The 26,745-nt window shown below is 34.8% G+C and overlaps 1 protein-coding gene across 2 annotated transcripts; it reads left to right on the top strand.

The window, feature by feature from the left end:
* Positions 1 to 1,280: 1,280 nt before the first annotated feature.
* LOC139894677 (uncharacterized) lies at positions 1,281 to 25,938 on the top strand. 2 transcript variants are annotated; one of them, XM_071878080.1, is made up of 8 exons: positions 1,281 to 1,686; positions 19,129 to 19,284; positions 19,600 to 19,674; positions 22,373 to 22,531; positions 22,674 to 22,739; positions 23,120 to 23,263; positions 23,398 to 23,544; positions 23,633 to 25,938. In XM_071878080.1, exons 1-8 carry the CDS (start codon positions 1,290 to 1,292, stop codon positions 25,843 to 25,845), a joined length of 3,357 nt encoding a protein of 1,118 aa, XP_071734181.1. In that variant the 5' UTR covers positions 1,281 to 1,289; the 3' UTR covers positions 25,846 to 25,938. The 2 variants fall into 2 exon arrangements, with proteins under 2 accessions (XP_071734181.1, XP_071734182.1); XM_071878081.1 differs by lacking the exon at positions 19,600 to 19,674.
* The last annotated feature ends 807 nt before the right edge of the window (positions 25,939 to 26,745 follow it).

Genomic DNA, 26,745 nt, shown 5'->3' with positions numbered 1-26,745 from the left:
CATATCTTAGTGCAATTGGAGCTCTTATGTATCTTACAAATTGTACAAGACCTGACATTTCTTTTGCAGTTAATTTGTTGGGAAGGTTCAGCTCTGCTCCTACCAAAAGACACTGGAATGGGATCAAACACATATTTCGATACCTTCGAGGAACTACTGATTTAGGATTATTTTATTCTAACGAATCAAAACAAGATTTGGTTGGTTATGCAGATGCAGGTTATTTATCTGATCCACATAAAGCTAAATCTCAAACTGGATATGTATTCCTAAATGGAGGTACTGCAATATCATGGCGTTCTCAAAAACAAACACTTGTTGCTACATCGTCAAATCATGCCGAAGTGATTGCATTACATGAAGCTACTCGAGAATGTTTTTGGTTGAGATCAATGACACAACTCATTACTGATTCTTGTGGACTAGAACGCGATAAAAGTCCAACAACTATCTATGAAGATAATGCAGCTTGCATAGCACAGATGAAAGAAGGGTATATCAAAAGTGACCGAACAAAACACATACCACCTAGATTCTTCTCATACACTCAAAATCTCATTAAGGACAACCAGATTGAAATGAGATATGTGCAATCTAGCAAAAACTCTGCTGATCTTTTCACGAAAGCACTTCCAACTGCTATTTTCAGAACACACGTTCATAACATTGGCATGAGACATGTTCAAAAGATGTAACAGCTGAAGCGATGTCTACTTGAGGGGGAGTCAACTCCATGCTGCACTCTTTTTCCCTTAGCTAAAGTTTTTTCCCACTGGGTTTTCTTTAGCAAGGTTTTTAACGAGGCAGTAATTTATAGTTGATCTTCAACAAAATAAAATTGCTATCCAAGGGGGAGTGTTATAATAATAATAATAATATAGATATGGATAGTCAATTTTGGTGTATACATATAGTCAATTTTGGTACACAAAGTATGTATTTTTATATTGAGATTTTAGGCTATAAATACTCATGAATGCAAGCATTAAACTTGCACCATTTCTCACACTTACAAAGTGTTTCTTTCTTTCTCTCCATTATCATCTTTGTTCTTACACTTCATTATTAGTATTCTAAATCAAGAATCAAATCACTAAAGGTAGTTATAAGCCTACTGAATTATAACATCAAGAATCAAACCACTAAAGGTAGTTATAAGCCTACTGAATTATAACATCAAGAATCAAACCACTAAAGGTAGTTATAAGCCTACTGAATTATAACACAGGGAAATTTAAGCATCATTTGTGACCTATTATTATCATTATTTACGTACTATATCTCCCAAAATGGATTGGTATTTGAGTAAGCTCAAATCTTGGTTTAACTGGTTGTTGATTATGATAATGATTCATATTCAACTGGCTAGAATTATTCACGGTAGTTGTATAGCGGAGGAGAGAAAGGCGCTGCTGGATATCAAAGCATCCCTTTTCGATTCATTTGTTTTCGATCATGTGGACCCGCTTCCAACATGGGTTGATGATGGCGGCGAGTGTTGTGATTGGGAAAGGGTCGAGTGCAACAAAACTACCGGGCATGTAATAAACTTGTTATTGGAAGAAGTAGTAGATTACGAAGACGGAGGCATTTGGCCATTAAACGTGTCTATTTTTCTTAATTTCAAAGAGCTCAGAAGTCTCATTTTGTCATTGGATCATCTAGATAATGGAATTGTGAGCACAGGTATCATTTACATCGTTGTCCGATTTATTACGAGTAATGATACATATTCAAGTGGTTTATCCGTTACTTTTAGTTAAAAATATTAACAAATTTTTTTTGGGAATATTAATTATATGATTATATCAATACCCTTTATGCTATAGATCCATGTAATTAACTGTGTTTAAAACTGTGAAGTGTAAGGGTGTAAACTGACAATTCTCAAAGATAAGTTTAGGGTGTTTTCTGTAAATGACTAAAAGAATAAGGGTTGATATGAACAAGTTCTAGTTTTCATTATCAGATTCCAATTCAAATTCATTATAGGGTATCGGCCAAGTTTTGATTGATCTCCAAGCAACTGGCATTCGATTATCTCTATAAATAGATAGGTTAATCGATAGTTTAGAGATAGGTTTTTTACGAATCGTTTTGTTTCTGTTTCAATAGTTAATTGTAATCAGTTTGTTTTCGATTTGTAATTCGATTAATAAGAACATCAAAGTTGATTGTTGCTTAAAATTGTTTCGATTAATCTGTGAAATCATTCAATTTTTTTCTACAATTGGTATCAGATCGGGTTAATCGTGATCCGGCTTTGAATTCGAATTGAAGATCTCACAGAAGAAGGTTACAAAGAAGAACTAGGGTTCCGGCAGAGGTAAAATAGAACAATGGTGAATGTTAAGTTCGATATTGAGAAGTTCGATGGCAAGAATGATTTTGGTCTATGGAGACTCAAGATGCGAGCACTGTTGACACAGAATGGATGTGTGGCAGCTCTTGAAGAGTCGTTACCAGATACAATGACAGATGCAGAAAAAGCCACATGTTTAGAGAAGGCACATAGTGCTTTAATTCTCTGTTTGGACGATAAAGTTTTGAGAGAAATCTCAAAAGAAACAACTGCAGCAGGTATTTGGACCAAATTGAAAGATCTGTATATGACCAAATCTTTGGCTAATCGATTATATCTCAAGAAAAGGCTTTCTATTTTTGTAATGACATCAGGAAAGAAACTTGATGATCATGTAGATGAATTCAACAAGATTCTACTGGATTTGGAGAACATTGATATAAAGATAGATGATGAAGATCAAGCTATCTTGTTTCTAGCTTCTCTACCATCACATTATGAACACTTTGTTGATACACTTTTGTATGGAAGAGAAGAACTTAAGATGGAAGATGTGTTTGCTGCTATTAACTCCAAGGAATTAAAGAAAAGAAACGATCAAGAAGAATTTGCAGAGGGTCTGTTGGTTAGAAAACCTGAAAGAAGAGATCAAAAGAATACCATGAAGTCAAAGTCAAAGTTCAAAAGAAGATGTTTCATCTGCAAGTCTGAAGGTCACCTAAAGAATGACTGTCCTGATTTTGATCCAAACTATGCTGCAAAGAAAAAGGCAAATTTGGAAAGAAGAAAAAGGAGGTAAAACAGTCTGATTCTTTTTCTGATACTGGTTATGATAGTGCAGAAGTAATGGTAGTTGCATCTGATAAGAACAAATTAGATTGGCTTATTGATTCAGGGTGTTCATATCATATGACTAATAATAAGAGTTTCTTGGAAAACTATAGGTCATTTGATGGTGGTTTAGTGCTTTTAGGTGATGATAGACCTTGCAAAATTATAGGTATAGGTGATGTCACATTCAAAGGTGAAAAAGGTGATGAATTCATTTTGGATGAAGTAAGATATGTGCCTGACATTAGGAGAAATTTAATCTCTTTAGGAATGCTTGATCAAGAACCATTTGATTTAAAAATCAAGAATGGTGTATTGTCTGTGTTTAAGAGGTCTAAACTAGTACTTCAAGGTGTTAAAGGCAAGTTTAATACCTATAATTTGAAAGAGAAAGCATTAAGTTGTGTAGCTGCTGTTTCAAGTGTTAATGATAACAAAGCAATAATGTGGCATAAAAGGTTAGGTCACATGAGTGAACTTGGAATGAAAGAGCTAAATAAGATTGGTGTTTTGGGCAGTCTAAATAGCACAACCATTGGGTTCTGTGAGCATTGCATTTATGGCAAAGCTCATAGGGTTAAGTTTAGCAAAGGAAGGCACAATACTACATGTGTACTAGATTATGTACATTCTGATTTATGGGGTCCAGCTAAAGTAGAAACAATGAGTGGTGCAAGATATTTTCTGTCCATCATCGATGATTACTCTAGAAGGGTATGGGTGTTCTTATTGGTAAACAAAAATGATGCTTTTGAAAAGTTCAAAGAATGAAAAGTATTAGTTGAAAACCAGACAGATAGAAAGGTTAAGAAACTTAGAACTGATAATGGGCTTGAATACTGCAATAAACAGTTTGAAGAATATTGTAGGCAAAGTGGAATATCCAGGCATAAGACTATACCTGGAACACCACAGCAGAATGGGTTAGCTGAAAGAATGAATAGAACTTTGTTAAATAAAGTAAGGTGCATGTTTTCACAGTCAGTGTTTCCTAAAAAGTTTTGGGGTGAAACAGTGACAACTGCAGCCTATTTGATCAACTTGTCACCATCATCTGCTATTAATTACAAGTCACCTATGGAGGTGTGGAACAATAAACATCCTAATTATTCTCATTTAAGAATTTAAGAATGTTTGGTTGTGTAGCTTATGCTCATGTTAAACAGGGTAAGTTAGAATCTAGAGCCATTAAGTGTGTATTGCTAGGGTATCCTGAAGGAGTAAAAGGTTATAGGCTATGGAGAATGGATGAGGGTGGGTCCAAAGTAATCTTAAGCAGAGATGTGACATTTGATGAAAGTAAGTTCTATAAAGATCTGTTAGCTAATGTGAATATTCAAAGTCAAACACCAGATGTTCAAATTGAGGTGGAGCCTAAAGCTGAAGATGAAAGTCAAGAGGACTTAAGTGGTGACAGTTCCAGTCAAGATAGAAGTCAATCATCTTCTAGTAGTTATCAACTAACCAGAGATAGGGTTAGAAGAACAATTAAACCACCTGCAAGGTATGGTCATGCTGATGTCACAGTTGAAGCATATACAGCTACTGACATCACAGCAGTTGCTTTTGCAGCTGCAGAAAAGGAAGACTGTAATGAACCACTGAGCTATGATGAAGCTATAAACTCACCTGAAAGAGATAATTGGCAACTAGCTATGCAAGAAGAAATAACTTCATTGCATGAAAACAACACATGGGAACTTGTTGAAAAACCTAAAGGTCAAAAGCTTGTAGGTTGCAAATGGATATATAAGTTAAAAGAAGGTGTTGATAGCATGTGTAACACTCCAGCTTAACATGACCACAATATTGTCCGCTTTGCCCGTAGGCGCACGGCTTTTTCTTGACGACCACACACGAGAAGCACTTTCCCAGGAGGTCACCCATCCTGGTAGTGCTCTCGCCCGAGCACGCTTAACTGCAGCGTACTCACACATCTGCTCTGCTTATGGTCCCAAAACGCGTTGTGTCATTTAAGCGTGAGTATTACCTTATAATCCCATGATCACTCATGTATGTGGGCGATGTGGGATTTGCCTAGGGTGTTACATTCACCCCCCCTCAGGGACTCATCGTCCTCGATGAGGTTTGCCCCACCACCCCCAACGGCACATGAGTGGCTCTGATACCATTCTGTAACACCCCAGCTTAACATGACCACAATATTGTCCGCTTTGCCCGTAGGCGCACGGCTTTTTCTTGACGACCACACACGAGAAGCACTTTCCCAGGAGGTCACCCATCCTGGTAGTGCTCTCGCCCGAGCACGCTTAACTGCAGCGTACTCACACATCTGCTCTGCTTGTGGTCCCAAAACGCGTTGTGTCATTTAAGCGTGAGTATTACCTTATAATCCCATGATCACTCATGTATGTGGGCGATGTGGGATTTGCCTAGGGTGTTACATTCAACATGTCATAACCCGACCTTTACCATAAGGACGAATACAATAACATATGATTTCATCGCGAGGTATTGACCTCTATATGCGACGTTTTTCAAAAACTGCATTCGTTTTTACAATACAAACCATAACTTTTATTACAAATACAAGGTTTAAACAAGATAATAATGATTATCGTTTAGCGATAATCTTAGACTTACAAACTTTACATGTGATAATAACAATACGACTTCCAACATATTTTACATTACAAATCCTCCGATATGCAGTTTTATTTTTGACACAAATATGCATACTCAAGATCTTGTTTAAATTCAACATGTTGCAGCGGAAGCTTTTAGTTATCACCTGAGAATAAACATGCTTAAAACGTCAACATAAAGTTGGTGAGATATAGGTTTAATGCCGGCAGCGTTATAAATATAGACCACAAGATTTCATATATAAACGTTTTAATAAAAATATTCTAAGTTGTTGAGCACTTGATAACCATACTTAACATTTAATCAACGTCGCATATTCCCTTTATTATGAAATCTTACTACACCGTACCAAGTGTAGTTACCGAAACGAAGTACTGTGCAACCGTTGAATACTGGTCGTCCAGTCCGGTTGGGGTTGTCAGGCCCGATAGATCTATCAACAGGATTCGCGTTTACAATACCTCATGTAAATAGTAGTTACCAAGTTACAGGGAAGTATGCCAGTGGTACAACTCAACGTAGAATATATATTTTTAATCACTTGTGTTCATAACGTAAATCATAAAATGCATGTACTCTCATCCCGAAATATTTAGAGTTTAAAAGTGGGACTATATACTCACTTTTGCCTTGAAGTTATTTATCACGACTTGGTCTCCGATAGATATCACGAACCTAACCATATATATAATATATCAACATATTTTCTTTTTAAGTAATCGTTATATATATATATATATATATATATATATATATATATATATATATATATATATATATATATATATATACTTTTAATACTTTTAATATTTTCTTAGTCCGTAGTTAGCAGTCCGATGTTAGTGGTCCACAATTAGTTGCTTAAATAAAATAAATAAAGACCCCATCGTATTCGTATTGATCAGAATTAATCTCGACCCACGGTACCATGTTGTCAAGTGACGTGTTGCGTACATAAAGTATCGTGTTGTCAAATGACGTGTTGCGTACAATCATGAGGTCTTATGATTAATCTTCTCGTGTTGTTTACGGGTGGTCCTGAAATATATAAAATCAAATCATAAGTAAATATATATGAAATATCATATTAATTAGAAATATATGATTAATTTAATTTTTCTCCAAATATTTTCGTAGCTAAACTAGCTTCGGATACCCGATCTTGTTTTAGTCGTAGTTTCTTCATTACAACTCCATTTTTGTTGGTTCAACTTGCCACTTCCTTGGATCGAGTCAAATTTTAAGAATATGAATTGAAAATACCTTAGTTTGTATTCGAAATCACAGGTTATAGGTCAAACTTTGGTGAAACTTATGAAAGTGATCATTTTCCATCATAAAAACAACATTTAATGATCATTTTTCTAAAAATACTTACACTTTGAGTTAAACCATGAAATTTTTATGTGTTAACATATTCATAATAAATATCATTTTTTCAGAACATGAACTTCCAATTCAAAGTTCAAGATAGTTTTTAATTATCCAACCCAAAACAGTCCCCGATTGTACTCCGACGACGTAGATTCAGTTTTTAAGATGTTCTTTGTAAAATCAAGTTATATCTTTTTAAGTTAGCATATCATTATGATATATTACAGGTCTTGAAGTGTTTTAAAAGTCAAGTTAGAAGGATCTATTTAGTTTGCGAACAAGTTTGAAATCATTCAAACTATGTTCTTGTTGTTAAAATTTTATACCAAAAAATAAGATAGCTATATGAATATGAATTGAATAAGATTATGAATAAGGTTACTACCTCAAGTTACTTGGACAAAGTTACTTTAAGAGATGAGAAAAATCCTAGAATCAAAAGAGTGGTGGAGTTGGATTGAAAGGTTGGAAGTAAACTTGTTTACTTGGAAGGATTTTTGAAGTGTTCTTGAATGGATTTTCTTATGATGATTAAGGGTTATTTTTGAAGCTAGATCTTCATGGTTATTTGCTGAGATTGTGAAGAACACTTAAGGTTCCTAAGAGTGTGTTTTTGGTTAGAGAAAATGTGTAGTAAAAATGAAAATGGAATGGAGTATAAATGGTGGTGAAAAGATGTATAAATTTGTAATATTGTGCAAAAGTCTTGTAATATGCCAAATTGATTAATCATGCATGCTAAGATCCAAAATTGGCTGACTCATGGCTACTAATAAAGTGATTGTGATGTGTATATACTAATAGTAAATACGTATAGGAGCTGGGTATGATACGAGTACATATACTCTAGGTATACGTGTAGAAATTTTGAGGAAACGGAACGAGAATTCAAATATAGCTATCTTTTGAAAATATACTTATATTGTTTTATGTATATAAGCCCTTTAAAAGTGATTAAATACATATTTATACGATACTTGTATAAGTATTATAGGTTAAAGGTATATATGTCAAATAACGTTACGTATAGTTATCATTTTGAAAACTTAAGTTAGTAGTCTCAAAGTATACTTATAACTTATTGTTATTAGTACACAATGAGATGTTAAACCATTCTTAGATCATGTTAAATATATATAAATACATATATATACACAAACGTATAATTATCGTTTGTTATATAGTTCGTGATATCATCGGTCAAATTGGACGGTCAAACGTTGTGTAAAATTTTTTTTAAAAACATAAATCTCAACAATTTAGATTACTTATCATGTTGGTAAGGTTTAATTTATATAAATATTAATCTCATAGGTATAAAATGATCGGAAAAATCCGGGTCGTTACAGTACCTACCCGTTAAATAAATTTCGTCCCGAAATTTTAAATTTGTACCTATTTTGCGTTCTCGGGAAACAAATGTGGGTACTTTCGTTTCATCTGATCCTCTCGTTCCCAAGTAAACTCGGGACCCCTTCAAGCATTCCAACGAACCTTAACGATCGGTATGTTGCTCTGCTTGAGTTGTTTAACTTCACGGTCCATGATTTCGACTGGTTCTTCTATGAATTGTAGTTTCTCGTCGACTTGGATTTCTTCAAGAGGAATGGTGAGATCTTCCTTTGCAAGACATTTCTTAAGGTTTGATACGTGAAATGTATTATGTACTCCGGCGAGTTGTTGCAGTAACTCGAGTCGATAAGCTACCGGTCCAATGCGTTCGATGATCTTGAACGGGCCTACATACCTTGGGTTCAGTTTACCCCTTTTACCGAAACGTATTACACCTTTCCAAGGTGACACCTTTAACATAACCATGTCACCGATCTGAAACTCTAATGGTTTTCTTCGGACATCGGCGTAGCTCTTTTGGCGACTACGGGCTGTTTTCAATCTCTCCTTGATTTGTACTATCTTCTCAGTCGTTTCGTGTATGATCTCGGGACCAGTTAATTGTCGATCTCCTACTTCATTCCAACAGATAGGGGATCTACACTTCCTTCCATACAATGCTTCGAATGGTGCAGCTTTAATGCTCGCATGATAACTGTTATTATACGAGAATTCTGCTAATGGTAGATATTTATCCCATCCGTTTCCAAAATCGATCACACATGCCCTGAGCATGTCTTCAAGAGTCTGAATTGTTCTTTCACTCTGCCCGTCAGTTTGTGGATGATATGCGGTACTCATATCCAAACGAGTTCCTAGGGCCTCCTGTAGTGATTGCCAGAACTTTGATGTAAATCTACTATCACGATCGGATATAATAGAAATAGGTATTCCATGCCTTGAAACAATTTACTTTATGTACAGTCGTAATAGTTTCTCCATTCTATCCGTTTCCTTTATAGGCAAGAAATGTGCAGATTTGGTGAGACGATCAACTATTACCCAAATGGTGTCATAACCCCAGGCAGTCTTAGGTAACTTTGTGATGAAATCCATGGTAATACCATCCCATTTCCATTCTGAGATTTCTGGTTGTTGAAGTAACCCTGACGGCTTCTGGTGTTCTGTTTTAACTTTAGAACAAGTTAAACATTCCCCAACATATGTTGCAACGTCTGTCTTTAAATTAGGCCACCAATAATGCGTCTTAAGATCTTGGTACATCTTTCCAACTCCAGGATGTATCGAGTATCTTGTCTTGTGCGCCTCATTCAATATCAACTTCCTTAATCCACCCAACTTCGGTACCCAAATACGGTTTACGAAATATCGAATTCCGTCTTCCCGTATAACGAGTTGCTTCTCATACTTCTTCATTATTTCATTTCCTATGTTTTCTTTAGTAAGAGCTTCTCGTTGAGCCTTTTTGATTTGTGAGTTGAGATTCCTGCGAATTTTTATGTTCATTGCTCGTACTCGAATTGGTTCCCGTTCCTTTCTGCTTAGAGCGTCAGCCACCACGTTCGCTTTCCCGGGATGATAGTGAATCTCACAATCGTAGTCGTTTATCAGCTCGACCCACCTACGTTGCCTCATGTTCAGCTGTTTCTGATCGAAGATATGTTGAAGGCTTTTATGATCGGTAAACACAGTGCATTTAACCCCATATAAGTAGTGTCTCCATATCTTCAATGCAAACACTACTGCTCCCAATTCTAAATCATGCGTCGTGTAATTCCGCTAGTGAATCTTTAATTGACGAGATGCGTATGCAATAACTTTCTTTCGTTGCATAAGGACGCAACCAAAACCTTGTCGCGAAGCATCACAATATATCTCAAAATCATCGTTCCCTTCAGGTAACGATAAAATAGGTGCCGTAGTCAACTTCTTCTTCAGTAATTGAAATGCACTCTCCTGCTCAGTGGTCCATTCGTACTTCTTCCCTTTTTGTGTTAACGCTGTTAATGGTTTAGCTATTCGGGAAAAATCTTGAATAAACCTTCTATAATAACCAGCTAAACCCAAAAATTGGCGTATCTGCGTTGGTGTCTTAGGAGTCTCCCATTTTTCAATGGCCTCAATTTTAGCTGGGTCAACCTGAATTCCTTTGCTACTAACAACATGGCCAAGAAATTGCACTTCTTTCAACCAAAACGCACACTTAGAAAATTTGGCGTATAATTGTTCTTTTCTTAACAATTCTAATACCAATCTTAAATATTGTTCATGCTCTTGCTCACTCTTGGAATAGATAAGAATATCGTCAATGAAAACGATAACAAACTTATCTAAATACGGACTACAAACTCGATTCATGAGGTCCATGAATACAGCTGGCGCATTCGTTAATCCAAACGGCATGACCAAAAATTCATAATGACCGTAGCGTGTCCGAAAAGCAGTTTTCGGAATATCTTCTTCTTTGACGCGTAGTTGATGATAGCCCGACCTTAGGTCGATTTTCGAGTAAACACATGATCCTTGCAATTGATCAAATAAGTCATCAATTCTCGGTAGTGGATACCGATTCTTGATAGTTAACTTATTTAATTCACGATAATCTATACACATTCGGAAAGATCCGTCTTTCTTCTTGACGAATAAAATCGGAGCTCCCCACGGTGAAGTACTTGGTCGTATGAATCCACGGTCCAGTAATTCTTTTAACTGACTCTGAAGTTCTTTTAACTCAGATGGTGCAAGTCTATATGGAGCACGAGCCACTGGTGCAGCTCCTGGTACTAGATCTATTTGAAATTCTACAGATCTAAATTGAGGTAATCCCGGTAACTCTTCCGGAAATACTTCAGGAAAATCTCTTGCCACAGGCACATCGTTGATGCTCTTCACTTTTTCCTCCGTTTCGACTTTATTAACATATGCTAAGATGGCATAGCACCCTTTCTTCAAGCACTTTTGAGCTTTCAAACAACTAATGAGTTTTAGCTTTGAGTTACCCTTCTCTCCATAAATCATTACTGGCGTTTTATCCTTACGAGGAATGCGAATTGCCTTCTTGGCACACACAACTTCAGCTCCTATTTTGGACATCCAGTCCATGCCGATTATTACATCAAAACTTCCTAATTCTACGGGTATCAAATCAATCTTAAATATTTCTCCGGCTAAATTTATTTTACAATCACGGCAAATTTTATCGGCTTTAATTAGTTTACCATTAGCTAACTCAATCATGTACTTAGCATCTAGAGGTAATGATGAACAATTCAATTTAGCGTAAAAGTCTCTACTCACGTAACTTCTATCGGCACCAGTATCAAATATAATAGATGCGGATAAGTTATTAATGGTAAACGTACCCGTAACAAGCTCCGGGTCTTCACACGCCTCTCTAGCATTAATAACAAATGCTCTTCCACGTGCAGATCCATTATTCTTCTCTGAATTCGGACACTGGCTCTTATAATGACCCTGTTTCCCACACCCATAACAGGTAACAGTGGCCAAGGCAGTTCTATTTGCATTAGTGGCAGGAGTCTTGGTGCCATTTGTATTTGTAACAGGAATCCGACAATCTTCAGCAAGATGACCCCTTCGATTACAATTTTCGCACACCACATTACAATAACCAGAGTGATGTTTGTGGCATCTGTTACATAAAGGATTTCGTCCTTTGTAACCTGAGTTTGAACCGCTACCCGCACCTTGCGTGGTTTCTTGTTTCTTGTTGGATTGTTGATGATTACCTTCTCACTTTCTTTTATTTCCCGATGTCTTGACATCGGTGTTCTTATCCAGAATAATCTGGTCCATCAACTCGTTCGCCATGGTGATGGCTTCGTGAATAGTCTTGGGTTTCGATGCTGTAACATTTGCTTTGACATTTTTAGGCAAACCATCTTTGTACAGTTCTATCTTCCGTTCTTCGGTTGGTACCAATTCGGGACATAGCAAAGCTAATTCCATGAATCGCTGATTGTAGTTGGTGAGTTCAGTACCAACAACTTTCAGGCTTCGTAATTCAGCTTCCAACTTCCTAACCTCGTTCCTTGGACAATACTTGTTGATTAGCATTGTTTTGAATTCTTCCCAGGGAGTATCATAAGCTACATCTCCTCCTACGGCCTTCACATAGTTTTTCCACCACGTGAGTGCACTATCTTGTAAGGTGCACGATGCATACTTGGTCATGTCCTTCTCAATACAACCACTGATTTTAAACACAGACTCAATCTTTTCGATCCACCGGGTTAAACCGACCGGTCCTTCTGTTCCACTGAATGATGAGGGCTTGCAACCTTGAAAAGTTTTGTAAGTGCACCCCACACGAGGATTTGGGTTAACTGCAGCACCTCTTGCAGCCTCGACCCATAACATTCTGTCGTTCACTCGTTGATTGATGAGTTCCTGGATTTCTTGTTCCGTCATTCGGTTCAATCGCGCCATAATCTTCAATAAGAATGAAAAAATAATTATTCACATGGAATATTATAGATGTAGTATGTATTTACAGTACATCGTAGCTTATTAATAATATGAACCAGTTATTATTATAAAAGTCTTTTCTTCTTATTAGCATTTTATAATTATACCTAGGGTGGTACCTACCCGTTAAAGTTCATACTTAATAGCTTAGTACGAAAATCAATTACTACCACCCAAATAATACTTAACCATGGAAAATTATTGCATTTCACACTTCACTATTTTACATATGCTTATCTTACATCAAACATTAAGCAAACCACACTAGTAATATTATACAAAACATTATATGATCCCATGGTTTAAAACAACAGCGCATCATTTAACCCAAAGCATTTGTGTTCAAAGAAATCGCTTAAAAGTTATCCTGGTTGTCTCCCTGCGTTTTGGCTGAGGGGCTGAAGAACTAGATGCCGGGATAGAACTAATAGGAATAGCGGGAATAGGTGTGGAAGTATCCGGTGGAGTTGGTGCCACAACATCCTCTCTAAACTCGGGATTTGGATTTTCCAATTCAGTAGCCTTTCGTTTCTTTCCTCGTTCGAACTTGTCTTTCGTAATTTCCTGTATTTCTTCCTCCTCAGGATCACCTTCCAGTTCCTCTTCAATTGATTCATCCGGAACTTGTGAGTCTTCCCCAAAGGTGTCGTTTTTATCATCGGATAGGTTAATGACTGGAACACCATCTGAAGATTCTGGTTCAGAGTCGCTGAATGTGATAACAAGTTCTAAGCTAGACATCTATCACATAACAACTAGCATGTTAGTATCACATAATATTTACATATTAATTTTTAACCAACAAGGATAAGCAATAGTTTTCTAAATCAAACACGGCCAAAGTCCAGACTCACTAATGCATCCTAACAAACTCGATAAGACACACTAATGCAAATTTTCTGGTTCTCTAAGACCAACGCTCTGATACCACATGTCATAACCCGACCTTTACCATAAGGACGAATACAATAACATATGATTTCATCGCGAGGTATTGACCTCTATATGCGACGTTTTTCAAAAACTGCATTCGTTTTTACAATACAAACCATAACTTTTATTACAAATACAAGGTTTAAACAAGATAATAATGATTATCGTTTAGCGATAATCTTAGACTTACAAACTTTACATGTGATAATAACAATACGACTTCCAACATATTTTACATTACAAATCCTCCGATATGCAGTTTTATTTTTGACACAAATATGCATACTCAAGATCTTGTTTAAATTCAACATGTTGCAGCGGAAGCTTTTAGTTATCACCTGAGAATAAACATGCTTAAAACGTCAACATAAAGTTGGTGAGATATAGGTTTAATGCCGGCAGCGTTATAAATATAGACCACAAGATTTCATATATAAACGTTTTAATAAAAATATTCTAAGTTGTTGAGCACTTGATAACCATACTTAACATTTAATCAACGTCGCATATTCCCTTTATTATGAAATCTTACTACACCGTACCAAGTGTAGTTACCGAAACGAAGTACTGTGCAACCGTTGAATACTGGTCGTCCAGTCCGGTTGGGGTTGTCAGGCCCGATAGATCTATCAACAGGATTCGCGTTTACAATACCTCATGTAAATAGTAGTTACCAAGTTACAGGGAAGTATGCCAGTGGTACAACTCAACGTAGAATATATATTTTTAATCACTTGTATCCATAACGTAAATCATAAAATGCATGTACTCTCATCCCGAAATATTTAGAGTTTAAAAGTGGGACTATATACTCACTTTTGCCTTGAAGTTATTTATCACGACTTGGTCTCCGATAGATATCACGAACCTAACCATATATATAATATATCAACATATTTTCTTTTTAAGTAATCGTTATATATATATATATATATATATATATATATATATATATATATATATATATATATATATATATATATATATATATATATATATATATATACTTTTAATACTTTTAATATTTTCTTAGTCCGTAGTTAGCAGTCCGATGTTAGTGGTCCGCAATTAGTTGCTTAAATAAAATAAATAAAGACCCCATCGTATTCGTATTGATCAGAATTAATCTCGACCCATGGTACCATGTTGTCAAGTGACGTGTTGCGTACATAAAGTATCGTGTTGTCAAATGACGTGTTGCGTACAATCATGAGGTCTTATGATTAATCTTCTCGTGTTGTTTACGGGTGGTCCTGAAATATATAAAATCAAATCATAAGTAAATATATATGAAATATCATATTAATTAGAAATATATGATTAATTTAATTTTTCTCCAAATATTTTCGTAGCTAAACTAGCTTCGGATACCCGATCTTGTTTTAGTCGTAGTTTCTTCATTACAACTCCGTTTTTGTTGGTTCAACTTGCCACTTCCTTGGATCGAGTCAAATTTTAAGAATATGAACTGAAAATACCTTAGTTTGTATTCGAAATCACAGGTTATAGGTCAAACTTTGGTGAAACTTATGAAAGTGATCATTTTCCATCATAAAAACAACATTTAATGATCATTTTTCTAAAAATACTTACACTTTGAGTTAAACCATGAAATTTTTATGTGTTAACATATTCATATGAAATATCATTTTTTCAGAACATGAACTTCCAATTCAAAGTTCAAGATAGTTTTTAATTATCCAACCCAAAACAATCCCCGATTGTACTCCGACGACGTAGATTCAGTTTTTAAGATGTTCTTTGTAAAACCAAGTTATATCTTTTTAAGTTAGCATATCATTATGATATATTACAGGTCTTGAAGTGTTTTAAAAGTCAAGTTAGAAGGATCTATTTAGTTTGCGAACAAGTTTGAAATCATTCAAACTATGTTCTTGTTGTTAAAATTTTATACCACAAAATAAGATAGCTATATGAATATGAATTGAATAAGATTATGAATAAGGTTACTACCTCAAGTTACTTGGACAAAGTTACTGTAAGAGATGAGAAAAATCCTAGAATCAAAAGAGTGGTGGAGTTGGATTGAAAGGTTGGAAGTAAACTTGTTTACTTGGAAGGATTTTTGAAGTGTTCTTGAATGGATTTTCTTATGATGATTAAGGGTTGTTTTTGAAGCTAGATCTTCATGGTTATTTGCTGAGATTGTGAAGAACACTTAAGGTTCCTAAGAGTGTGTTTTTGGTTAGAGAAAATGTGTAGTAAAAATGAAAATGGAATGGAGTATAAATGGTGGTGAAAAGATGTATAAATTTGTAATATTGTGCAAAAGTCTTGTAATATGCCAAATTGATTAATCATGCATGCTAAGATCCAAAATTGGCTGACTCATGGCTACTAATAAAGTGATTGTGATGTGTATATACTAATAGTAAATACGTATAGGAGCTGGGTATGATACGAGTACATATACTCTAGGTATACGTGTAGAAATTTTGAGGAAACGGAACGAGAATTCAAATATAGCTATCTTTTGAAAATATACTTATATTGTTTTATGTATATAAGCCCTTTAAAAGTGATTAAATACATATTTATACGATACTTGTATAAGTATTATAGGTTAAAGGTATATATGTCAAATAACGTTACGTATAGTTATCATTTTGAAAACTTAAGTTAGTAGTCTCAAAGTATACTTATAACTTATTGTTATTAGTACATAATGAGATGTTAAACCATTCTTAGATCATGTTAAATATATATAAATACATATATATACACAAACGTATAATTATCGTTTGTTATATAGTTCGTGATATCATCGGTCAAATTGGACGGTCAAACGTTGTGTAAAATTTTTTTAAAAACATAAATCTCAACAATTTAGATTACTTATCATGTTGGTAAGGTTTAATTTATATAAATATTAATCTCATAGGTATAAAATGATCGGAAAAATCCGGGTCGTTACAGCATGGAACCACCTAGGTTCAAAGCAAGATTAGTTGCTAAAGGATTCACCCAAAGGGAAGGTATTGATTTCAATGAAGTTTTTTCTCCAGTGGTTAAACATAGTTCAATTAGAATTATGTTAGCTTTAACTGCACATTTTAATCTAGAGTTAGAACAACTTGATGTTAAAACTGCTTTTCTGCATGGTGATCTAGAAGAAACAATCTATATGAAGCAGCCCAAAGGTTTTGAAGGTCATAAAAAAAATGGTGAATTGGTCTGTTTGTTAAAAAGGTCACTGTATGGGTTAAAACAGTCACCAAGACAGTGGTACAAAAGGTTTGATCTTTACATGATTGAAATAGGGTTCAAAAGGAGTGCTTATGATAACTGTGTCTACTTCAAGTGATGTGAAGGAGGTAATTACATTTATCTTTTGTTATATGTAGATGATATGTTATTAGCATGTAAATACAAATCTGAAATTGAAGCCACAAAGGCAATGTTAAAAGCTGAGTTTGATATGAAAGAATTAGGAGAAGCTAAGAAAATTTTGGGGGTTGAAATTTCAAGGAATAGGTCTGAAGGTTGGTTAAAGTTAACACAACTTGGCTATATGTCTAAAATACTTGATAAGTATGGATTCAATCAAGCAAAACAAGTGGCAACTCCATTAGCTCAACATTTTAAATTGTCAAAAGGTGACTGTGCAGTAAATGCTGAAGAATTAAAAATGATGAATAAAATACCTTATTCAGGGGTGGTTGGCAGTCTTATGTACCTTATGGTTTGTATCAGGCCAGACATAGCTCAAGCTGTTAGTGTTGTGAGCAGATACATGGCTAATCCAGGCAAGAAACATTGGGATGCAGTCAAGTGGATTATGAAGTATATTAAGGGAACTTCAAATATGGGATTAATTTATCACAAGACAGAATCAGATGAAGTCTGTGTTGAAGTTTATGTTGACTCAGATCATGCTGGAGATAGAGATAAGTGCAGATCTTTAAGTGGTTATGTGTTTAAGCTATTTGGTTGTACAATAAGCTGGAAAGCATCATTACAACACATAGTGGCCCTATCCTCAACAGAAGCTGAATATATTGCATTAACAGAAGCAATTAAAGAAGCCATTTGGATTAAAGGTTTTGTTGCTGAACTTGGGTTAAGTGACCCAATTGCTATAGTTCATTGTGATAATTAAAGTGCCCTGCATTTGTCTAAAAATCCCATGTACCATGAAAGAACAAAGCATATAGATGTTAGATTGCATTTTATTAGAGATGTAATTGAAGCAGGTACTGTAGAAGTTCTGAAAGTTCATACTTCCGAAAATCCGGCTGATATGCTTACAAAATCATTACCTGGTACTAAGTTCAAAGGGTGTTTGGAGATTCTTGATATTAAGTGATAATTGTCACTTTAAGGTGGAGATTGTGAAGTGTAAGGGTGTAAACTGACAATTCTCAAAGATAAGTTTAGGGTGTTTTCTATAAATGACTAAAAGAATAAGGGTTGATATGAACAAGTTCTAGTTTTCATTATCAGATTCCAATTCAAATTCATTATAGGGTATCGGCCAAGTTTTGATTGATCTCCAAGCAACTGGCATTCGATTATCTCTATAAATAGATAGGTTAATCGATAGTTTAGAGATAGATTTTTTACGAATCGTTTTGTTTCTGTTTCAATAGTTAATTGTAATCAGTTTGTTTTCGATTTGTAATTCGATTTGTAATTCGATTAATAAGAACATCAAAGTTGATTGTTGCTTAAATTTGTTTCGATTAATCTGTGAAATCATTCAATTGTTTTCTACAAAAACAGTCTAAAAAACTAAAGTAATTAAAGTTAGTGGCCTCAATGTCCTCGTCATGCAAAATCTTTTTCACTTTTACTTTTAATTGATTAATAAATAATTACCCTTTTCCGTTGGTGATGCGCCAATTATATGACCCATAAGTGTGCCTATAACTATTCGACAATCGAAGATATATATACCAATCACAAGCCTTTCAACCTTCTGTTATTAAAAATCATATTTATAGAGTCACTTTATGGAAACAACGATATATATAACGTTGTTGTTGCAGGACTTGAAAAGTTGTCGAGTTCGAGAAACTTAGAAACATTGGATCTAAGTGTGCTTATTATATGTTGATTAGAAATATTGGATCTAAGTGTGCTTATTATATGTTGATCGACCACCTTCGACCATCGAAGATATATATGCCAATCACAAGCCATTTAACTTTCTACTTTATAAATTCATATATGTAGAAGGTCAATTTTAGTGAAACACGAATATAACTTTTTTGTTGCAGGACTAGAAAAGTTGTCAAGTTTGAAAAACATAGAAATTTTGGACCTTGGGGGTAATTCTATTACAAACGGGATATTTCCCTCTTTGGGTGCGCTTACTTCACTCAAAACTCTGGATCTTGGTTACAACGAATTGGAGGGAAAATTTCCGGCTTACGGTATGTTTTTCGTCCAGAATTTTTTTGTATAACATACATACATGCGTGTTATCATGAGGCTTATATATTATATGGGTGATGATATGTACACAACCTAAAATTGTTATGTACACAACCATGATGTTTTACAGTGTTGTACAGTACAACACTGTAAAGTATGAAGGTTGTGTACATACAATTTTGAGTTGTGTACATATCACTTCCCATATTATATATATATATATATATATATATATATATATATATATATATATATATATATATATATATATATATATATATATATATATATATACCTTTTTACACATATTCTAGAGTTTGAAGCTTTGGAGAATTTGGAGGTATTGAATGTCAACGACAATAAATATTATGGTCCCTTCCAAATGCATGGTAATCACTCTCACTTTTAGTAAGTCTATGGATGATAATTGATCGGATATGTACCGGGTGATGTCGTATCCATATCCCATCCATTATTCATATTTATATCCATTTACTTTCGGTTCATCCATTTATATCCATATCCAGTGGATTAAGCGAGTTAATGAATTTCCATTGGATATTCAACAAAATGTTTTAAAATTTCATAAACGTAATGTAAACAAAAACGTAATATAACAAAAACAATTATAACACGATATAAATAAAATCTATCCACAAGAATAAGAATATGTAATCTCTGTCAAGTACATAATACAATTTGGTAAATTTACTACTCCATTAAATATAGACTGTGACAAGTTAAATGTGTTATATTTATTTTTATTTGGTTAGATATACACGTTTTCTTGTGATATATCATAATAAATTCATTATATGGTTGTAAACAAATGCATGTATAATGGTAAATACATTTCTAATAGTAATGTGTACGCATATACATGTACTTCGGATGTTAGTGGCCGGATATATCCATAGATGAAATTTTTCATCCATATACATTTCGGTTCATTCATATTCCACCAATAATCGGAGGAATCGGATGGATATAATCGGAGGAATCGGGTGGATATAATCGGAGGAATCGGGTGGATATGATCATATGTGATCATTGTCATCCCTATACCCAACATAACCATGTGATGTTGCATTGAAAAAGTAATCGCTGATCTTTTATTGATAGAGTTGAATCTGATAAACTGAATTTATTGATTTGAATTGATACACACAAATTGATTTCTCAAAAAGTTGACTATGCTATTTGTTTAAACTCGTATTTTGATGTGATTTGTACTAGTTACTAGAGTGCTTAAATCCATTGTCAAGGATGTATAGCATATAAATACTTACCTCTTACTCATTAAGCAACCAAGCCTTAAAACGTCAATACACACTAATCTCCAAATCCTCTCAACCTTATAACCAACTCTTATTTCTTGTAACTAATCCATTTCATATGACAATAAAATGATTACACATTATTGATTATATTGATATTCATCATAATCAAACACTCACAGATTCATACACGAGCATATTGATATTCATCATGATCAAACACTCACAAATTCATACACGATCTTATCTATTCACATTTAGTCTCCTGTGTTCTTAGTGTGATTCATGAATTCATCTCTAAAAACGAAATCTGAAAATAACGCTATTTATAATACATATAACTGCTAATTCCATATATATGGAATGGAGCCTTAAGAGAATTGGTCAACTATCAATACCAATTCCAATTACCAAAGTAAGACTATAACAATTAAATATTAAACAACATTAAATATTCAATACCTAGTAAACCCAAACTAAGAACATAATCCGATCAACCCAACAATCACCCCTTTAATCGGTTTATCCATTCTACCCATTCACCACAATTGTACCATATAACGCGACTTTTTCCGAACACGTTCATTAACATCTCAACTTTTTTCACACCCACGACCTCTTCTTTCAGCCACGTTCAAAATCATGTAGATTTGAACCTTCATTCCCACAATGTACACTAACGTGCGATTTTCTTGACTAACCAACGATAAACCACATGTAATGCTCTCCAGCTTCTCGATTAACCAATACATCTTGTCGACACCCTTTTGATAGCTTCAACCCCGTTACAACCAGATTTGTTACAAGAGCCTTCTACACCTCCTAGAAATACAAGTCAACCACTCTTTATTGTCTTCTTGTACCTCCACCGTTTAGTCTCTTTTCACGAATAAATTTGATTAAGTTTTAGTGACGTCCTCCTTAACCCTTTTGACAGCTTCAAGTTTTTTCGATCAGGTTGTTCCACATTTTTACTCAAAACAAATAGGCTATACTTATAGCCCTAAAGGTTACAATGCGCATACTTGAAAAAAGCAACTACTACTTCACCCAAAGAGCGAGTACACCATTATACTACTTCACCCATATATCACACCATAGAGTTTTCTATTTTTGACACTACAATCTGTATCTGCTAATGCTTTGTACAAAGATTCAGTTGATGATGTAGTTACCGTCTTTTGTTTTCGAGTTCCCATGACTACAACTCCTACTCCGTGGTGTGACAATCTTGGTGCCGCCTTCTTATCTGCCAATCATGTCTTCCGTTCATGCACAAAGCATGTTGAAGTTGATATTCACTTTGTTCGAGAAAAGGTAGATGTGAAGAAGCTTATTGTCCAGTTCATATCTACTAATCATCAATAGCTGATGTATTTACAAAGTCACTCTTGTCACAACGATTTGCGAATCTACAATCCAAGCTGCAGGTCGTTTCCCGACCTTAGCTCGCGAGGGAATGTTAGACAAGCTTTATATAGTAGGGGGTAGAATATGTTAATGTATATTCTATATATACAACCCCTAAGTAGCTCATATTAATAAAATCAATATACAAACACACACATTTCACACTTTAGTGTGCATTAGAAATAGTCAACTATCAATACCAATACCAATACCAATTACAAAAGTAAGACTAAAACACTTAACATAACAATAGTAAATATTTAATGCTTAGTAAACCCAAACTAACTAAGGTTATAAACCGATTAACCCCAACGGAGCCATCTTGGAAGGAGAGTCGGCACAAAAAACAAAATTAACAAGCAGATAATTTGGCATTGATAATTTGGATGCTTGATTGTAGGTTTTGAAGAGAGATCTATGTTAAAGAAGTTGAAAGTTTTAAATCTTGGGTTTAATCGTTTCAATGAAAGCCTAATAACATCTTTAAAAGCTCTTCCATCACTCCAAGTACTAGATCTTAGCCACAATCCTTTTTCTTCTGAATCATTTCCAGCTCAAGGTACAAGCGTCCTGCACTTCCATGGATGGCAACTTTACAAAATCATTCATGTAAAGTGTTTTCACAGACATTCATGAAAATGGTTGGAGTTTTTAGTTTGATTTAATCAAATAAGTCAACGTGTTTTTTTTTCCCATTACAGATTTAGCCAATTTGACTAACCTGGAGAAGTTGGATTTAAGTTCTACTGGGATCAAAAGTATTCAAGGTAAATGACGATTTAAATTCTTTTAGCTAGCCACAATTATTTGCAGACAGTTCAAAATATAAAATTGTTTAATTAAATCAAGCAACTTAATTACACTTGTTCAATTCACTAAAACAATTGTTTTTATTAATACACAATTTATTTTCCAACCTTCTAAAAAGTTGGAAGCTTTTGTTATATTCCTCCCATTTATTTATATCATGCCTAATTAGTTCCCTCTCATCCATCAAGAATTCAAGATTCTTTATCTTGATCTTAGTGGTTCTGATTCATTTCATAAACATATATACGTAGACATTATCAAACATCCAAGTTTCATCTTATACTCAATCATGTTGATAACTCCGTATTACTTCTTATTTTGTCTGATAACGTTTTAGGCACAATGAACACCCTGGTGCACTTGAATCTCGATGGGAACTACTTCAAGAAAGACGACGTCATGCAGGCAATGGCTGCTTTTCCATCCCTAAGATTTTTGTCTTTAAGGCATAATAATATCAATGGAACACTGCCAACGGAAGGTACGCATACTAATTACTTTTTCTTAATTTGTCTACAAATTTTATTGTTGCTTTAAAGGCTCCAACTGGTGCTGCAAAATCTAATCCAGTTTCAACTTTACATATATATTCTGCTTTTCATGTAACTAATCCAGCTTTCGCATCTTTACGTCATCTGGAGGTCTTGGATATGAGTGATAACTATTTAGGTGGGAGCATCCCATCTTCAATAAGTGCATTAATTTCGCTTAAAGTTTTCTCGTTTGCTTACAATGAGCTCAACGGCTCATTACCAGATCAAGGTAAGTTATATAAATAATATATTCACGTGATGTGGTTTCATCAATGCACTCCTAAAGCATGACTGTAATTTTTTTGATTTGACTCCAGCGTTCTGCCGGTTGAAGAACCTCGAAGAGTTGGATCTTAGTCAAAACAAGTTTAGTGGAAACCTTTCTGAGTGTTTCAGCAGTCTAACATCTCTTAAACTCTTTGATATTTCTTCAAACCAATTCACCGGAACACTTCCCCCATCACTGTTTGCTAATCTCACATCTCTTGAGTATGTTGATTTTAGTTTTAATAAATTTGAAGGCTCATTATCATTTAGCTCTTTATCCAATCATACAAAGCTACAGTTGGTTGCATTCATAAGTAACAACGACATATTTGAGGTTGAAACAGAAGAGCCCATAGGTTGGGATCCGATGTTTCAATTAAAAGTTCTTGTGCTATCGAATTGCAATATAAACCGGCTTAAAGGAAGGGTTGTTCCCAGTTTTCTACTTCACCAGCATAAGTTACAACTACTTAACCTGTCTCACAACTCACTGGAGATGCAATTTCCAAATTGGTTGATCAATAGTAATCCAGATCTGGAAGTTGTTAGTTTAAGGAACAACTCAGTTGCTGGTACTATTCGTATGCCGTTGTATAGGAACGATAATATAAAATGGTTGGATATGTCAGATAATCAAATAACTGGTACTTTACCTCTTGATTTAGAAAATATTTTTCCATATATAGACTACTTGAACTTGGCCCGCAATTCTTTGAACGGCCCTCTGCCTTGGTCAATGGCCAATTTGAGTGGCTTACAAACGTTGGATTTGTCTAACAATAATTTCTCAGGAGAAGTGCCGGAGACATTGCTCTTTAATTGTCAATGGTTGTCGGTTTTAAAGCTCTCGAACAACAATTTGTACGGTGAAGTACTTCCCAGAAAAATCAACATAAGTAAAAGGCTAGAATTTCTGTTGTTAGACAATAACCAGTTTACAGGGGTGCTCACAAAAGAGTTCAGTACTGAAGGTGTTTCTTTAAAGATATTGGGTATAAGTGGCAACTTGTTTTCAGGTGTCATTCCAGGATGGATAACCAACATCACAACCTTATATGCACTCGCGATACGAGACAACATGTTCGAAGGACAATTCCCATGTGGGACAGCATCCTTCTTGTATCTCGATATCTCACAAAATAATTTCTCTGGGTCCATTCCATCCTGCTTAGGTGCATATAGTGGTATGAAGCATCTTCTAATGGAGTCAAACATATTCACCGGTTCAATACCTGAATCTTTTCATAATCTGACAAATCTTTTGACTTTGGATATGGGCAATAACAAGCTATCAAGTAACGTTCCAGAATTCTTAGGTGAACTATCAAGTTTAAGAATCCTGATTTTGAGAATTAATAACTTGGTTGGTTCTATTCCTAAGCAGTTGTGCCACTTAAGTTATTTGAGGTTGTTAGATCTATCTAGAAACTTTCTTTCTGGTTCAATACCTAATTGCTTACAAAATATTACTCAAAGTGGCCAACTTGTCTTTTTACAATTTCAAAGATTTGACTCTTGGATGTGGTACTACCCATATTCGTTTATTGGTGGTATTGGTCACGGGTGGTCCTTCGAGATGGATCGACTGAATGGCATCTTCGATAAGCTAGATGAAGTTCAGTTCCTTACCAAAAGCAGGCCTGATACCTACAAAGCTGGAATCCTTGATTACATGTCAGGGTTGGATTTATCTTGCAACAATCTAACCGGTGAAATACCAAAAGAACTTGGAATGTTGGTTCACATTCATTCGGTTAACTTGTCTCATAATCAGCTCACGGGACCCATACCAAGTTCTTTCTCAAATCTAGCAGATATAGAGAGCTTGGATATTTCATCAAATCATTTGAGTGGTAAAGTTCCATCGGAACTGATTGTCTTGTATTCTCTCTCTACTTTCATTGTTGCTAACAACAATCTGTCTGGTAGCCTCCCACAAGTGAACCAGTTTGCGACGTTTACTGCTGATAGCTATAAGGGCAATCCGTTTCTTTGTGGACCACCATTAGCGAAGAGTTGTGCACCTACGAAAACAAATTCAACAATGATGGCACCAGAAGAAACTGAAGAAAAATGGTATGATGTGGATATGGTTTTCTTTCGTGCAAGTTTGTTCTCCACATGGTTCCTGTTCGTGATGGGATTTTTTGGTGTTCTTTACATAAATCCTAATTGGCGCAGGAGGTGGTTCGTTTTAGTTGAAGAATGTTTGTATACTTGTTATAACTTCCTTTCTGATTGTTCCCATAAGCGTAGGTTTTGATACATGATTTATCTCTCTGTTTGTTATTGTGGTTCGTGTGTAGTAAAACACAGACAAACGAGCCTTACGTACTATATAGATTCCTTTGAATGATAGCCTCTCGTTATAAAATACACATGTTTAAAAGATTTTAAATACCAACTTGATGTTGTCTCTATGTCTACTGGTCTCACCACCGAGTTGTCTCCATATCAAGAACCTGAACGATCGATGAAGATGATCACTCGAATTGATGCAGATTTCCGCTATAGCTTCCACCACAAATTTCAGGAAAAACTACATTCTATTCCAATTTATTCTGTTTTTAGTTTTGTTATATGTTAATTAAATTTGGGTTTATGGGTTTGTGTAAAGCCACAATTCCACATCGTTTATGTTTATGGTGAGAGGTTGAAATTTTATAATGTATTACGCAGGTTATATATTTTCTTAAAAGCATAGTTCGTTGAATGAAAAAAATATATTTGCGCTATTTAGCACTGAACCCCAGTTATTAGAGGTTAAATTTTTGTGACATATGAGGCACAAAGGAGCTATATATGATATCTGGCAATTGTAAATTGTAATTTTGTACTGATATTAATTAAACATTTATATTTTATGTAGGACTACTGATGATGTGATTTTTAAGTTAAATATTCCACTTCAATATTAGATTGGTATTGTTTATACTCTGTTGTGTTCTTAAAGCACTTGAATTATTTAGGGCAAAGAAAATCTGGTCATAAATAATTGGTCTAAAGCTGGTCAACCTTGCTTACTATCCTTATCTTTGTGCATTTGTGTATGGTATTCTTAGCTCCTTTGTGTTACATGGTTTATGTCAGAATGCAACAACAACATAACCAAATAACCATGTTTGGTTATTTGGTTTAGTGGGATCAGAGACCTAGTTTCATC

Source organism: Rutidosis leptorrhynchoides, chromosome 2, assembly GCF_046630445.1.
Source record: "Rutidosis leptorrhynchoides isolate AG116_Rl617_1_P2 chromosome 2, CSIRO_AGI_Rlap_v1, whole genome shotgun sequence".
Taxonomy (NCBI): Eukaryota; Viridiplantae; Streptophyta; class Magnoliopsida; order Asterales; family Asteraceae; genus Rutidosis; species Rutidosis leptorrhynchoides.
This window is presented reverse-complemented; position numbering and strand designations above follow the sequence as displayed.

Coding starts and splice junctions, on each gene's coding strand:
- LOC139894677 (XM_071878080.1), top strand. CDS start 1,290: ATGGATTGGTATTTGAGTAAGCTCAAATCTTGGTTTAACTGGTTGTTG. Junction 1,687..19,128: donor TAATGGAATTGTGAGCACAG/GTATCATTTACA, acceptor TTTTTGTTGCAG/GACTAGAAAAGTTGTCAAGT. Junction 22,532..22,673: donor TGAATCATTTCCAGCTCAAG/GTACAAGCGTCC, acceptor TTCCCATTACAG/ATTTAGCCAATTTGACTAAC.